The sequence below is a fragment of the Centroberyx affinis genome, unplaced genomic scaffold, assembly GCF_046629955.1.
Source record: "Centroberyx affinis isolate AG114_WGS23_722 - 3 ecotype Tasmania unplaced genomic scaffold, CSIRO-AGI_Caff_v1 ptg004751l_1, whole genome shotgun sequence".
Classification (NCBI taxonomy): Eukaryota; Metazoa; Chordata; class Actinopteri; order Beryciformes; family Berycidae; genus Centroberyx; species Centroberyx affinis.
The window spans coordinates 193,251-208,061 of NW_027282300.1; the positions used below are offsets into that span (position 1 = coordinate 193,251).

The 14,811-nt window shown below is 42.6% G+C and overlaps 2 protein-coding genes and 1 non-coding gene across 3 annotated transcripts; all 3 read left to right on the top strand.

The window, feature by feature from the left end:
- The first annotated feature begins 3,273 nt into the window (after positions 1 to 3,273).
- On the top strand, positions 3,274 to 3,345 carry trnaw-cca (transfer RNA tryptophan (anticodon CCA)). The gene has a single exon. It is a non-coding gene; the product is annotated as a tRNA-Trp (tRNA).
- Positions 3,346 to 6,389: 3,044 nt separating this feature from the next.
- Positions 6,390 to 10,358, top strand: smtnl1 (smoothelin-like 1). Its single transcript, XM_071545038.1, has 5 exons — positions 6,390 to 6,560; positions 8,302 to 8,987; positions 9,097 to 9,211; positions 9,356 to 9,507; positions 9,656 to 10,358. The coding sequence occupies exons 1-5, from the start codon at positions 6,480 to 6,482 to the stop codon at positions 10,047 to 10,049; spliced, it is 1,428 nt and encodes a 475-aa protein (XP_071401139.1). The 5' UTR covers positions 6,390 to 6,479; the 3' UTR covers positions 10,050 to 10,358.
- Positions 10,359 to 10,988: 630 nt separating this feature from the next.
- On the top strand, positions 10,989 to 14,182 carry LOC139665967 (uncharacterized). Its single transcript, XM_071545036.1, has 4 exons — positions 10,989 to 11,277; positions 11,777 to 11,877; positions 11,962 to 12,037; positions 12,220 to 14,182. Exons 1-4 carry the CDS (start codon positions 10,989 to 10,991, stop codon positions 12,915 to 12,917), a joined length of 1,164 nt encoding a protein of 387 aa, XP_071401137.1. The 3' UTR covers positions 12,918 to 14,182.
- Positions 14,183 to 14,811: the final 629 nt, after the last annotated feature.

A 14,811-nucleotide genomic window follows, 5' to 3' on the forward strand; every position in this document is an offset into this window, starting at 1 on the left:
CCGGTCGTCGCCTACCGGGTGGGCGGGGGAAGCGTGTTTTCTGAACGGGGAGAAAACACACCGGCCTGTCTGGTGCTCTTATCTGTCTCAGCAGCATGTGTCTGCCTGCCGGTTTCTCCCCGCTTCTTGGTCCAAATGCCCTTCCTGCCTCCACTACTGGAAACACTGACATGTTCCAGGATGGCTGCAGGTTTCAGCGAGATGAAAGACGTTTCAAGCCTGTTTAATGTCACAGTGAAATATAAGACCAATTTCGCCATTTAAATCATTGTAATAAATAAATGAATGAATAAATAAATAAATAAATAAATAAATAAATAAATAAATAAATAAATAAATACAAATAAATAAATACAACACTCATTGTAAAAATGGGTTCATGTTTATTAGTAGGCTAATAAAAAAGACAATCCAAACAATCTAAACAATTCATGACTTTACAAATAAGTAGGCCTATATATACAGTCCTACACTATCTGACTACCTCATTCTCATTGAGCAAAACTTGGGTCTGAAGCCCAGACCAGCAGGGATAGACCTGCATGTAGAGCCAAAGACAGGCGGACTGCCACTACCTCTGGACATGAAAATGTCTGTCTACTTGAAATGATGAAGGCATAAGAGCAATCATTTGATGACTTTGATTCACTTCATTCTCAAACCAGTAAATTAAGAAAAAAACAGTAGAATGGAAGATTGAGGGGAAAAGTACATTAACTTACATTGGAGTTGAACCCTTCAGCAAACTGAGATCCCTTGATTTTCACCTAACTACACAGGGAGATGAAATACCCGGGGCAAGCCAACATATATTATCTGATGGTTATGTTACAGTGAGGTTTGTCGTGTGTTAAGTGTGAGATCACTACTTTTGCACATTTGTGAATGTACAAAATCCACTCAGCTCTAATACTACACAAGCAATGAGAGCTCAACCAGGATTGCAATGTGCAATCCAACACCCGCTTGGTTCATTCATGAAATTTCTGCATTGGATTCCTTCACAAACTGAGAAAGAAAAGAACAATCACAGAGGGTGAAACTAATGAAACACCCCTTACACAGATTCCACAGTTCAGATCAAAGTTGATTTTGCTGCAAAATGCATACCTTTAGCCTACATTTAAATCTGTCAAAACATGTAGAGCAGTGGTTTTTGCTCCTTTTTGTACCCAAAGAACTGGAGAAATGGCATCTACAAATAAACCAAACTTTAACTACAACCTGAAAGCAGATTTTTACTGTTGGCCTACCTTACTCCTTAGAACAGACTGTCCTTTCCACTTCCATAAATTGAACAGATCTAACCAGATCCACACAGCAAGAATCCAAACCAGCATATTCATGAGCAAATAATCCAGGGGTGTTGGAGGGTGAACACCTGACTGTTTGAAATTGTATCTCACAGTAGCATACAGCACACCCTCAGCAACAATACATTGCAAACCCTTTGGGCTACTTTTGGCTGACAGATTGAATTTCATGCATATGGTCCTTGGCCTTGGCCTGGGGGCACGAGGTCTTGGGCCTCTCTGCTCCCCCAGTGTCTTGTCTGCCAGAGGCCTTTGCCCTCTCTGTCTTTCAAAGGTAATAGAGCTTTCACTATCAGGGGCCCCACATTTTGCAACAGTCTACCTTTAGATATTAAACCAGCAGAAGCCTTCCACTCATTGAAGTCTTTTTTTAAAACATTAATTTTTAAAAACTTTAATAAGTATGCACTTGATAGCGACTAATAAACATTCATTTTTATTCCATTTCATTGTGAGACTTGTGCATTGTATTTCTTCTATAGCCAACAGTTAACACGTTTTATAATTCATACTTTGTGTAAATTACTCATAATGTAGGTTATTATGGATATATTTCCTTTGCTTTTGATCTGCACCTTATAACATACTGTATAATACAGTAATAATAATAACAACAGTAGCCTAGCGTGTAGGCTTATATGAAAGCATATAGCCTACAGTCTAAATCACTAGCCCCAAGGACATGGCACTGTAAAATACTGACTAACTGGAGTCCGCGGTACTAAATCACACGCTATCCATTCACGCGATGAATTAACATTCTAAAAGAGCAATTCTCCTCACAAATCATTAAAACGTGAGTTAGGTTCCCCTTTCGTTGGCTTGTAATACCTAAACGTATGACTGGGACAGTGGCGTGCGCGCTCCCGCGAGGTGCATGCATGTACAAAAAAGAAAGGTATAGAAAAAGAAGGTATTGTTTCTTTAATTCATGGAAGGCTTTGGCACAGTTGGAGCCATTTATGTCTGTTGTCAGACACTTGGTTTGTTTATAGTCTGTTTGCGCCCCCGTGTGGCCATTCATCAGTATTGCATGGCCTTGTCGCGAGAGTGCTGCTGCCAATCCTGCAAAACCACTTCAAGTGACAGCCTAATTGTTCAGTCCTAACTTCAAGTCTGAAAAACAGCTATGTTAGGCCTGTCTGGATGAGAGCTAGTTGACATAATCCTTGTAAATTATATCTGATGGCTCTGATTTCAGAGCCAGCAGATAGATAGATAGATGGAGTTGCTGTCATTTTGTGCATTATTCAAAGTAAATTGGATTAGTTACATGTAGAAATACCCACTATAAATTGCTTTTGAGCAATAGAAATTACACTCCAAACAATCATCTATCTGATTCATATATTTCAATGAGTGCCTGTTGTAGCAGAGGGGTTAAACTGATGGACTGTAACTCCATTGGGGTTTCCCATCACAGGTTCAACTCCTGCAGCTAGTGATAGTTTTTTTTTTTTTTTTTATTGTTCAAGGTTATTTTTCATATGCATAGTACAAACATTGCAATAAAATGCTTACTTGTGGACCATCTTGACAGATAGTAAAAAGAAAAGTAGATAGCAAACATAAAAACACTAATATAAAGTAACAATATTCAAGCAAAATATTTACAATAACAGCAAAGGAAAAATATCAAAGTATAGTACAAACTAAGTTGAGCAACATCCAGTACTTTTGTAATAATGAACTGTATTTGCGTAGCAGCTTTTCAAAAACATATACAAAGGTCTTTACAGAGGGGCAAAAAATGACAACACATGAAAACAGGAAAATAACAATCAGTAATAAATTAATCAATAATAAATAAGAAACAAAGAAATAAAAAAATGCAAGACTTGCTACGGAAACCAATTTTATTGAAATGGGTCTTAAGGAGAGATTTAAAAGACTGAAGCGATTCAGCACTCATTTCACTCCTTCAACAGTTCATGATCCCTCCTCACTGGCTGCAACTGTAGACTCTGTGGCGCAACGGTAGCGTGTCTGACTCCAGATCAGAAGGTTGTGTGTTAAAATCACATTAGGGTCAAGTAACAGTGGCTTTCTCCTTTGGGTGGCCTGGGGTTAGACAAATCCATCCTTAAGCAAGCTACTGCATGATTGTTAATGATCATAGGAACATGAACAATAATGTAATTTGATGCATTTGCTCTCTTACTCTCTGTTTGAACTGGCAAGGAAAGTTGCTGAATGCGCACTTCGCTGTGTGGGACAGATGTTAAAAAAATAATGACATCAGACCAGGAAGCTGCCAGTTTTATGCATCTGTTCCAATGGTTGGAGCAGGAAACAACAGGGAAGAACAATTCACCACAACACATTATATTAAAGCAAGGCCTCCAAGACAGACTCTGCTGTCTATACACACACACACACACACACACACACACACACACACACACACACAGCCTCCCACGCATTCAGATAAGCCTAGAGAGGAACACACAATGGCATGGAGCACTTCACTCAAAATAAAGACAAGAATGTGTGATGATCCCTGAACGGTGGCAAAAACAGAGCTAATCACACAGCGGCCTATACACATGTTATCATTTGTCCCCACCCTTAGACACACACACACACACACACACACACACACACACACACACACAGAGAGTAACGCATGCCTCCAACAATGCACACATTTGATGCTATTCATTAGTATCTTCTCAATAGCAAGCCAAGAGCTCTCAGCTTCTCATTTGTTTTCTCATTTATTAGCATCATAAATACAGTCGTGCAACAGACGCACCTTTCAAGAAACCTCTCTAATAGGGATGAGTGGTTGACTGATAGATGTGCTCCAGCGATTGGGCCGGGGAGGGTGGGAGTGGGAGAGACACACAAGAAGGCGCTGACATATTTATAGCCCCCAAGACTTGAGGGAGAAGACGGAGGAGAAGAGAGGGGGGAGTAGGAGAAGATAATGACAGGGAAGAGAGAGAGAGAGAGAGGGGGGGGGGGGGGGGAATAAAGATAGCCATTTATTTTTAAAACCATCTGTTTTGCGTTGAATGAGTAGATACACTCTTTAGCCAGGGCGGCAAAGTTAAGAAGTTGGGGTATTCAAAAAAAGCAGCGTGTGTATATATATATATATATATAGGATCCAAGCCATTTGGGCACTCTCCCAGGACTGTGAGGGGAGAGAGAGAGAGAGAGAGAGAGAGAGAGAGGGAGAGAGGGAGAGAGAGAGAGAGTGAGAGAGGGAGAGAGAGAGAGAGAGAGAGAGAGAGAGAGAGAGAGGTAAAAGTAAAGACAGAGAGAGATAGTGAGAGACAAATGAGAGAGGGGGAGAGTGAAGGAGGAAGACAAATGGGAGAGAGGAGAGATGTGAAGTTGTAGTGACTTACTACACGGGAGAGAGAGAGAGAGAGAGAGAGAGAGAGAGAGAGAGAGAGAGAGAGAGAGAGAGAGCCAGAGAGAGGGAGAGAGGACACACATCGACCCCGGAGGACTGAGGAGCGTTTCAGGTCTAAAGGCAGAACTCAAGGTAAGGCATTTCTCCTCCCCTCCCACTACCTGGCATTAAGGTGTGTGTGTGTGTGTGTGTGTGTGTGTGTGTGTATTAACAGTGATTGTGTTATTGTCATTCACATTCAATGGAAAAGTCTCTTAGGTGTTTTGATGACGGACTTCAGAGTTACGGTGTCCCAACCAATTTCAATTCAATTCAATTCTAAAATAATAATTATTAATTAATTAATTAATTCTGGGCCCTCAGTCCCTCAGTCTGTGACAGGCGGTCACTGTGCAGCTAGACCTGCTGCCTGTCCCTCTCCCAGCAGGATCTGCTGTTGGACACTTTCATTCAGTTTAGTGAAGTTGGGGATTAATAATTCAAATTTCTTAAAGTATTCTGCTCTAATTAGATTATATTGGTCACATTTCAAGAGGAAGTGCATCTCTGTCTCCACCTCACCTGTTGTGCAGTGACCGCATATTCGTTCCTCTTTTGGTAGCCAGGACTTCTTATGTCGTCCTTTCTCTATGGCCAGACTGGATCTGGATCAGTCTGAATCTGCTCAGGATCTGCCTCTGCTTTGGGGCTTTTACACTGAAAAGATATTCTGCCAATTTATATTTACAGTTTAGGGCCAGATAGCAATTAAGTTTGTTTTGTGTTTGTGTTTGATTTGTCCAATGTTCCAGATATGTATCTTTTGTTTGTTGTATAATTTGGTTTATTCTGATTGGTGGTTTTGGAGCAGTGCTGGTCTGAGGTTGGTCTGTATCAGTCAGTCTCCTGACCAGTTGGCAGAAGGGGCTCTGCCTCTTTTGAGGGTTCAGCTCCTGGGTTTGCAGTGCCTGAGATCTCAGGGAGTCTTGGGGACTCGATTTGAGATGCATCAAAAATGTTCTTTTTTGGATGTTTATAATCAGTGGGTAAAGGCCTAGTTCTGACCTACGTGCGTTGGTTGGTGTTTTTCTGTGGATGTTTAGTATGGTCCGACAGAACTCTGCATGCAGGACCTCTGTAGGATGTTTGTCCCATCTGGTGTAGTCCTGTTTGCTGAGCGGACCCCAAACCTCACTTCCATAAAGGGCAACCAATATCTTAAGAAATGCTGGCCTATAGTAAGAGAGAAAGGGAGGGGAGAATGTGTGTGTGTGTGTGTGTCTCGCTGTAGTATGTGAGCATAAGCATGTTCGTTTGACTGCGCACACACGTAGCCCATGTGTGTGTGTGTGTGTGTGTATAATGTGTATAGCCACGGTTTCCACAGCAGACGCAGCTGTCCGGCCTGTTGGACTGGGCCTGTGTCACTGTGGCTCTATTTCTGGACTCTGTGTTGTTCAAAAGGTCAGATAAAGTAGTTAGGAATCCTCACAAAGTGGAGGGGGGGGGGGGGTACCCACTAACCAACACACACACACACACACGGACACCAGGCAGCGCTGACAGAGATACAGAGAGAGAGAGAGAGAGAGAGAGAGAAGCAAACTTCTAGTAGTGAGAAGCAGTTGGTGAGATGAACAGGGCTTCAGACTGTTGAACTGAATGAAAACTTCCTAAAGAAAACATAAGGGATTGTTAAACGGTCTGTGGTGCATTATTAGTAAAAAAAAAAAGGGGGTGGCATAATTGAAATTATGTCTGATTATTAAACCTTTGATCCTGTGGACAGTCGGAGAAACAGACATAAGACATTGCTGAGGATCATGGACGGAGAATCGCCCAGCCAGGAGCTTTCTGGGTCTATGGAGACGACCAATCAGACTGACGACAACAACAACAACCAGGTGTGTGTGTGTGTGTGTGTGTGTGTTCACATTAACATTAAATTGCAGAGTAAAGGTTTTCACACCTGCAAAAACCCACAATGAATGATGTTATTTTCCGCACCAGGAATAGGCAGTAAGAGTATTTGTGGCGATGGCAGGTGTTGTGTTTGGAGCGAACACAGTAGGACAGGAGTCGCGGCTGTGGCTGCATGAGCTGAGCTACACCTGTTCTAGAGGCTGGTTGAAGAATGTAACACATACAGACGCACAAGTTATGAATGCACGCACACACACACACACACACACACACACACGTGGAGTCCCCTGCTATTCCTACTGATGAGTCACCGCTGCGAGGCCTGACCTGGCGTGACTGTTCCTCAAGTACAGTCACCAGTAAACAATCCAAATGGGCAAGAATCAACAGCATTAACTAATAAACAGAATAATTATATTGAATAATCTATTATGTGAGATGAAAATGGAGTATGCTGTATTTTGTGTATATATTTCAATAAAGTAAATAATTGCAAACTAAAAGGTAGGACCATGACTTCAAAGCAAGTAACTGATGACATTGTTTCATCCTCAGATTAATTTATAGAACTCATGATATAAGGATCTACATTTTGTGATAGAGAGCCAAAAAGACTTCATTTTTCACTTAGTGTTGCATTGTTAGACTGGAATGAAGTTAGTCTGTATTATAACTTAAGATGGGACTTAAAAATTGCAAAAAAGGCTCATTTTCCATCTGAAAGCTTTATAGCCTCCGATCCAAATAAGTGAGATACTCAGCAAATCCCAGACTGAGCTTTAAATCTCACATTACACTCTGCAGTAGAGCACTATATTATCCCTGGAGGAAAGCCTGGTCACTAATTTTAGCGCGTCTTACATAATTTTACGGTTCAAACAGAAGTTGTGTTCTTAACAGGATTGTCACAAGTTTCATTTCATCTCATTTGTTTGTATCTTTGAACACGTTTAGATTAGTTTTGATGAAACTTTATTATCCCCATAGGGCAACAGGGTCATTGGAGCAGCAGAGAGAAGGATATGGATAAGTTACTGATATAGGTTAAGGTTTAAGGCCGATATTGATACCATCATCACCATCATTTTGGATTGAAGCTGCTGATAGCTGATATTTTGAACTAATATCCAATAGCTTTCAGTTTGACCATTATCATGCGAAAACATTATAAGGATTTGTGGCAAAGTGGAAAGCCTGAAACAGCATTTAGACCATGGGACACTAAAACTCTCCATTGAAACCCAGACTAATGAATTAGGGTTAGTGGCCCATTCAGTGGTAGGGGAAACTTTGGGATGCATTACTGCCTTTAAATGAAGAATTCATTTACAAAAATGTATTAGTTAATAAAATCTAATTTTATTTTAGCTTTTACAGACTGTTTTTATGTGACTGTGTGGTCAGAGAGGACATGACTGGCCAATATCCAATATTTAATAAAAGGCCAATATCATCTTGATATATCAGTCTAACTATTGAATATATACAGAGTATTGAAGATAATACAAGTATAACAAAATAACATAACATAGAAGCGAGTGTGCATCGTTAGCAGTTCACATTATCAGGAATCCAAATGGAATGACATATGTACATAAATGTGTGCTGATGTGCTGATGTGCATTGTAACCTCTTCACATTATCAGATCATATTTACAGATAGATTTGATTAGCAAAACAAAATGCATAACTAAACTCTATTTCATGTTGCTTGTCCTCCAGACAGAGGTGCCAGGGCCGGAGGAGAGTGAAGCCCCAGAGGGAGAGCCCTCGGTGGGGGAGAATGTGGCAGGTGAGGGGGTGGAGGGGACCAGAGGGGAAACAGTACCAGAGCAGGGGGAAGAGGAGACCAGTACTGGAGAGACGGACAAGCCCCAGACAGTGTCAAAACATGATGAGGGTGATGCTGAAGAGGCAGGAAAAGATAAAGACAAAGCACCCGCTGATGTCGACATGGCAGATCCCAAAAAGGAGAACAGAGAAAAAGAAGGGGAGGGAGAGAAGGAAGAAGATGAGAAAGGCAAGGTAGAAGAGGTCAACAGAGAGACTGGGAAAGAAGGAGAGGAGATGAAGGAGGAGAGCAAAGAGAAAGAGGGAAAAGGGGAAAAGACAGAGGAGGGTAAAACAGAGGAGAAGACAAAAGGAGAGGAGAAAGAGAAAGATGTGAACACAAAAGCTGCAAAGGGGGCAGATAACAAGAAAAAGCAAGCGAAAGAAGGGAGTGGAGAGGGGAAAGACAAAGGAAAGAGTAAGGAGGTAGAAAAGCAAGGGAAGACAAAAAGAAAAAGTGGCACAAATCCCTCCTCCTCTACACCTCTTGCTGTGTCCCGACCGAGGATGTCTGCCCGCTCTATTAGAGCGTCCGCTAGAAACGACATCATTGCCAAGTTCCAACAAGGTGCACCTGAGTAAGTTATTAAAAAATACATGCTGCACTATATTAGTGTATATAATGAAAACAAAATCTGGTACTATATGGGTTTCATGAGGAGTTATGGAATATTGTGACATTTTTAGGACACCAATACCCCGCAACTTCAAAGTTCAGAGGTCATCTATGGCTGTGGCCACTGGGTCATCAATCAAGCAGAAGATGCTCCAGTGGTGCCGCAACAAAACTCGCAACTATGAGGTGAGATCGGTACAGAATTCCTATCGGATTCCTATCCAGACTTGTTCTCTAGATTTGGGAGCAGAGACTTTAAAATTAGGTGTAGATTTGCTCGTAGTATCTCCTCGGTTCACATCTTCTTCTTCTCCTCCCTCGACCTGTCAGGGCGTCAACATAGAGAACTTCTCGTCATCCTGGTGTGACGGGATGGCGTTCTGTGCCCTGATCCACCGCTTCTTCCCCGATGCCTTCGACTACTGCTCCCTGAATTCAGATGAGAGGGAGAAGAACTTCGCCCTGGCCTTCAAAACTGCAGAGTAAGGAACACTCACCTGTCTGTCTATCTCATTCTTTCTCAGGCTCTCTGCATGTAACTAATTATTATCTATCACTAGTATGTCTGGCTTCAATTTTCCTCATTTCTTTCTTCTGTCCCTCCACTACTTTCACCCCCGTCTCTCCCAGGTCCCTGGCCGACTGCTGCCCCCTACTGGAGGTGTCTGATATGATCATGATGGGCGACAAACCGGACCCCATGTGCGTGTTCACCTATGTCCAGTCCCTCTGCCACAGCCTCTCCAAAATAGAGAAAGAACGGAAGGATAAAGAGAAGGAGGAGCAAGAAAAGGCCGCAAAGGAGGGAGGAGAGAAAGGAGAGAAAGCGGCGGGGGAGCTAACGACAGAGAAGGAGGAGGAGGGAGAGGAGGCTGTTGAGAACGGGATGGTAGATAGCCAGGAGGAGAGAGAGGGAGAGGATGCTGTGGAGAGAGAGGGAGCTGGGGAGGAGGAAGAGGCACCGAAGAGCCCCGGGATGGAGGGAGATGGAGACGGAGGAGTGGCAGTCACTGCAGAGGCCTAGAGAGATAATGGCAGCAAACAAAAAAGACTGAAAAGACCAAAAGGGAAAGGTTGCTGATAAGCTACTATAATGAGTAAGTCTTATAGTGTTGGATCATGGGCACAGTGTAAGAGTGTGGCACATTAGGTTGACTGTACTCAGATGCTGGCTGTGTAAAGAGTCAGATTGTCATGTGTGCACTACAATTTGTAAAGTTTGAAAGTGTATCTACTATGCTGTGATTTTTCCATTCACTGTTGTGTTGTTGTATAAGTTTGTTTTAAGCACATGAAATAGAAATGTTTGGTTCTTCCATTTGTTCTGTATTCATAGAGAATAATTAAAAGATGAATGAAAAGGATGCCTATGTAACAAGTAAATCATTGTGTTTCGTGGGTTTGTCGGGGTATTATTATTTTTTTTTGTCAGTGATTAATCTACTCCCCAACAAAAAGTTAGATATCCACCTTTTGAAAAAAACGTCTTTAAAAAGATCACATGGATCAAAAAATAACTCCTTGTATTAAAGTAAATCTCACTGAAGAATATAACTGTATCGGGTTATCAGGTGTCTGTACCTTTGCCTACGAAAACTTATATTTGAGAAGATAGAATCCATTCTCTTCTGTTTCCTCAAAATGAATAAATAGAATCCATGTTGAGGCTATTCTTATTCTTGTTATTACCAACACTATTGCTAGTGTTGTTTTTGCTGTTCTTCTTCTTCTTTTGTACCTCTTATTATTGTTGCTACTAATGAAACAAAGTGAAAAGCCGTAAACCATGAAAACATCAACCCTGAAATCACGATGCTACTTTCTAGGAATTACGGTAATCGACGTCATGTCACCGGAAAGGCCATTGTGTACAGTCAGTATCGTTAGCCCTTTTTGTAAGCTAGCCCCTGGGTTGTGTCGCGCTTTTTTCCTGCATAATTCTCGCCAAAACATGTCAACCAACATGCCGCCGAGCAGCCTGACCCTGGAGGCGCAGCTGCTGTCCATCATGGACGTCCTGGCGAAAGCGGCGGTCGCCGAAATCAGCCAACTGTTTTCAGAGAGCTCGGCAGCGCTGCGCCTGCAGATATCCCAGAGCCTGAAGGAAAACGAGGCGTTGAGGATGAGGATGAAGGTGATGAGGAGTGAGCTCTTCACACTGAGGCTTCAAACCAGGACTAACGCATCTCGGCCGGCGAGTCGTTTCTCCCTGGCCAGGGCGAGTATCCCCAAACCTCGGCCTAAATCTCTAGGTAAGGCTGAATTCCAGCACAGCACAGCACAGCACACCACACAAGTTAATACTGAACTAAACACCGCTAACGCCCTCCCACATATCAGGCCAATTAGCGAACAAGTTACCATTGACACATTACAAATAGTGTGGTCGTATGCTGCCTTCAAGTGCCCCTCGTAAGCTCCTACTTCCGAGATGGGAAGTTGTAAAGACAACGTGTGACGCGTTCAATTGCTTTTGGTCGGAAAAAGTAACAAAAGCAGATTTCTTGGTGGCTAAAGTGTAATCAGATGAATCAAGTGCTGCTTTGTGCTGCGGTGGCAGAATGAAGAGGGAGGAAAATATCCATGTTAGGCATGTAATTTTATTAATTTATTTAAAACATTTTATTTACATGGGGATTTCTGATAGCACTTGAAGGCAGGGACAGTACAGGCCTCTTCAGACATATACCCAAATCTTCATCTATCACTATCATCCTGACTGTTACATTCTGTCACTTGCTCCGCCACTAGTTTCTGTAAAGCCACCTGTGGCCCAAAAGACTGTTGGGGATGCTACTTCTATCACTATACCATCGGAGAACCAGATTTCCTCCACTGCCGCCAAAGAGGAGGTAAGTGCAGCACAGACTTTGGATAACAGGTGATTGCAATGTTTTGTGTGTCCATGCATGTATACTCTTATCTTTATGTGTTAGTGTGCAGAAGTGGAGACCCCAGATGTCATCCTGATCAAGGATGAAGATGACATTGGAGGATGCAGGACTGTAGTAGGTGAGTCAGGCGTTGTTAATAAGAATAATGAGACAGTTTATTGAACCCGGCTCCTCAGTCAGTCACTGATTAGAGTTCTGTTTGCGTCCAAAATGCAAATAAGCCAACATTGACTCATACACAGCTGACTTCATGTGACTTAAATGTGATTTGTGATGCTGTTATATGGTTTGTCTTTGCAGCAGGTCAGGATGACTTCGGGAACCACAGCTTGCAGGGTGGTGTCGCCACAGGGACTCCAAATTTAGAAGCCTCCGGTTCCTCCTGCATGACAGGTGATAACGAGGAGCTGCGAATCGTGAGCGTCCACGGCCGAGGGGAGGGGCCTCTGGAAGAGAACGACGCCCTCTTCACTGCCTTTGAATTGCAGGCTCTCAGCTCCCTGTCCCCGGACCCCACCCTCACCCAAATGGCTTCGACGTCGCTCAACCCTGCGATAAAAACCCAGCTGGGAGCCGATGGTACAGGGGGCCACCCCAGCCACATGGGCCAGTTTGCCCAGCAGCAGAACCCCATCTTCTCTCACGTCGTCAGCAAATCCCTGGACTGCAGCTTCTGCGGGGAGCGCTTCCTCAGTCGAGAAGACCTGATCGTGCACCGGGCGAGCCACACCGGGGAGTTGCCCGTCCCCTGCGCCTTGTGCGGCAAGTCGTTCGTCAACAAGACCACGCTGAGCATCCACATGCGCATCCACACCGGGGAGAAGCCGTACGTTTGCCCCCAGTGCGGCAAGCGCTTCACGCAGAACGGCAGCCTGAAGATCCACCTGAGGACTCACTCCGGGGAGAAGCCGTACACCTGCTCTCAGTGCACCGCCAGCTTCAACAACCCCAGCAACCTGCGCAGGCACATGATCACACACACCAACGGACTGCTCTGACACTGTGCTCAGACAGCAATACATTGATTTTAAGGGGAAATCGTGGTATTTTAAATTTTTCAGTGTGTTTTCCCAACAGGTGTTGCGCCAAAATTTGTAGCCCTGAAAAATGTGCTTCCCCCGGCAGTGTGTCCCCCTTTTGTCCTTGGTGTGTGTTGTTGTTTTGCCACTGCACAAGGAATATTTTAGATTCTTTAAAGTAGCCGCCCTTTGCCTTGATAGAAAGGCAAAGGCTTTGGAAAGAAATTCATAGGTAGGCATCAACTTCAGTATTTATATTTGTCTAAAAAACACATTTCAAGCATTTAAGCATAAGCCTTTAGATCAAAATGTCTTTAAGATAATGAAAAACATAGTACCTTCAATCAGGTGTGTCCAAACTTTTGATTGGTAGTGTATAGCCTGACAACTTCATATTGGAATCAATGGATGCTTGTGGTTTGAGATAACAAGGCAACTTTTGTTCTTTGTTATCCCATGAAATGTTTTTAAAACTCTTTTACCATTTTTAAAAAGCTAGCAATAGGAAAACAATCCACAAAAAATTGTATGATTTTATTATTGTCTTCCCTGATGTGAGACTGTGGTGAAGACACACTGCTGGGGTAAATACATGTTTCTTGGGTCAGCAAATTTTGTCACAGCACCTGGCACTTGCCAAGCTTTTGGTGCAGAAATGTCTGCATCGGCACTTCTGGTAACCAGAAAAAAAACATTTCTCTGTTGAAACCAATGAATGCAGATAGCTTGTTAGCTTTCCATTAGCACAATCCATTTGTTGCAGTGAAGAATGTCAACAAAGCTAACATGTTTCTTAGGGTAGCTGAAGGACAATTATAGAAAAATGTGAAAAATAACAGACTAAAACCATCCATTTTAAAGGTGATTGATTTGTAGAGCTACAAGCAATAGAGCAGTGCCACATCAAGCAATTAACTGACACATAGGCTAAACCTCAACCCTGGGATTATCATTCTGACCGTTGCAATTTGTTTGAAATTGAAAGTGTTTGGTTTATTGTATAGCGTACTCTTTGCTGAATTCTTCATTTCTCCTTATTTTTTTCTTTGTGTGTGTGTGCATGTGTGCGTGCGCACTTGTGAGTGTGTGTTATATTTAAAAAGCAAACTACCTCCTCCATCCTCTCTGTTGTAGTTCTTCTCTTGACCTCCTTTCCCTTTTTGTACTTCCTGGACAATTTCAGACTGGACAATAATCAATTTTGGGGGAATTTTCTCCTTGGATTTATAATCTCATCATGCAATTTTGAATAAATATATAATCTCTTTTTCACCAACTGATAATCATTTTTGTTTACTGAAATCTTTCAGGCTCTTACAGTTTGCACCTCTAGAGTGCAGCATTGTTGTTGTTTCCAGTGCTTATTGTGACACAGGTCTAACTTGAGCATTGCTGGGGGACTCTTCAGGAAACTGGGGGAAATTCCTTGCATTGTTCCTCTTTCCACCCTCCCTACACTAATCTACTGTTTATCTGGGTTCCACTTGTTTGGCTTTGATTTCACCCAAATGGCTGAAATGCTCTAGAGAAAATGGTATAAAAAACACAAGGAAACAAGAGGTATTAAATAATTATATTGATTCCTGTTGTTGTTGTATGTAAAAGCAGAAAAAAGTAAGAAAGAAAACAGGAGACGCTCTTAGATGACTTAGATGTGTAGTCATGCCATGACCCAAAATAGGTTTCTGTGGTCATGCATGACTCACTCAAATCAAATGATTATGATGGATGCATTCAGTACAAAGGGAAACAATGCCACCAAATGATATTCTTATTGGGCAGCCACATGTGGAGGATGTGATGGTCACTAGTGGGTTTATGTGTCAATAGATTATCCGGTAGGTGGTGAATTCCGTTATACTTCCCCAAGAAA

Bases quoted from the DNA above. Each gene is read 5' to 3' on its own strand.
- smtnl1 (XM_071545038.1), top strand. From the start codon at position 6,480: ATGGACGGAGAATCGCCCAGCCAGGAGCTTTCTGGGTCTATGGAGACG. The intron at 6,561-8,301 runs GTGTGTGTGTGT...CTTGTCCTCCAG, and splicing joins ACGACAACAACAACAACCAG to ACAGAGGTGCCAGGGCCGGA. The intron at 8,988-9,096 runs GTAAGTTATTAA...TGACATTTTTAG, and splicing joins TTCCAACAAGGTGCACCTGA to GACACCAATACCCCGCAACT.
- LOC139665967 (XM_071545036.1), top strand. From the start codon at position 10,989: ATGCCGCCGAGCAGCCTGACCCTGGAGGCGCAGCTGCTGTCCATCATG. The intron at 11,278-11,776 runs GTAAGGCTGAAT...CTCCGCCACTAG, and splicing joins ACCTCGGCCTAAATCTCTAG to TTTCTGTAAAGCCACCTGTG. The intron at 12,038-12,219 runs GTGAGTCAGGCG...TTGTCTTTGCAG, and splicing joins AGGATGCAGGACTGTAGTAG to CAGGTCAGGATGACTTCGGG.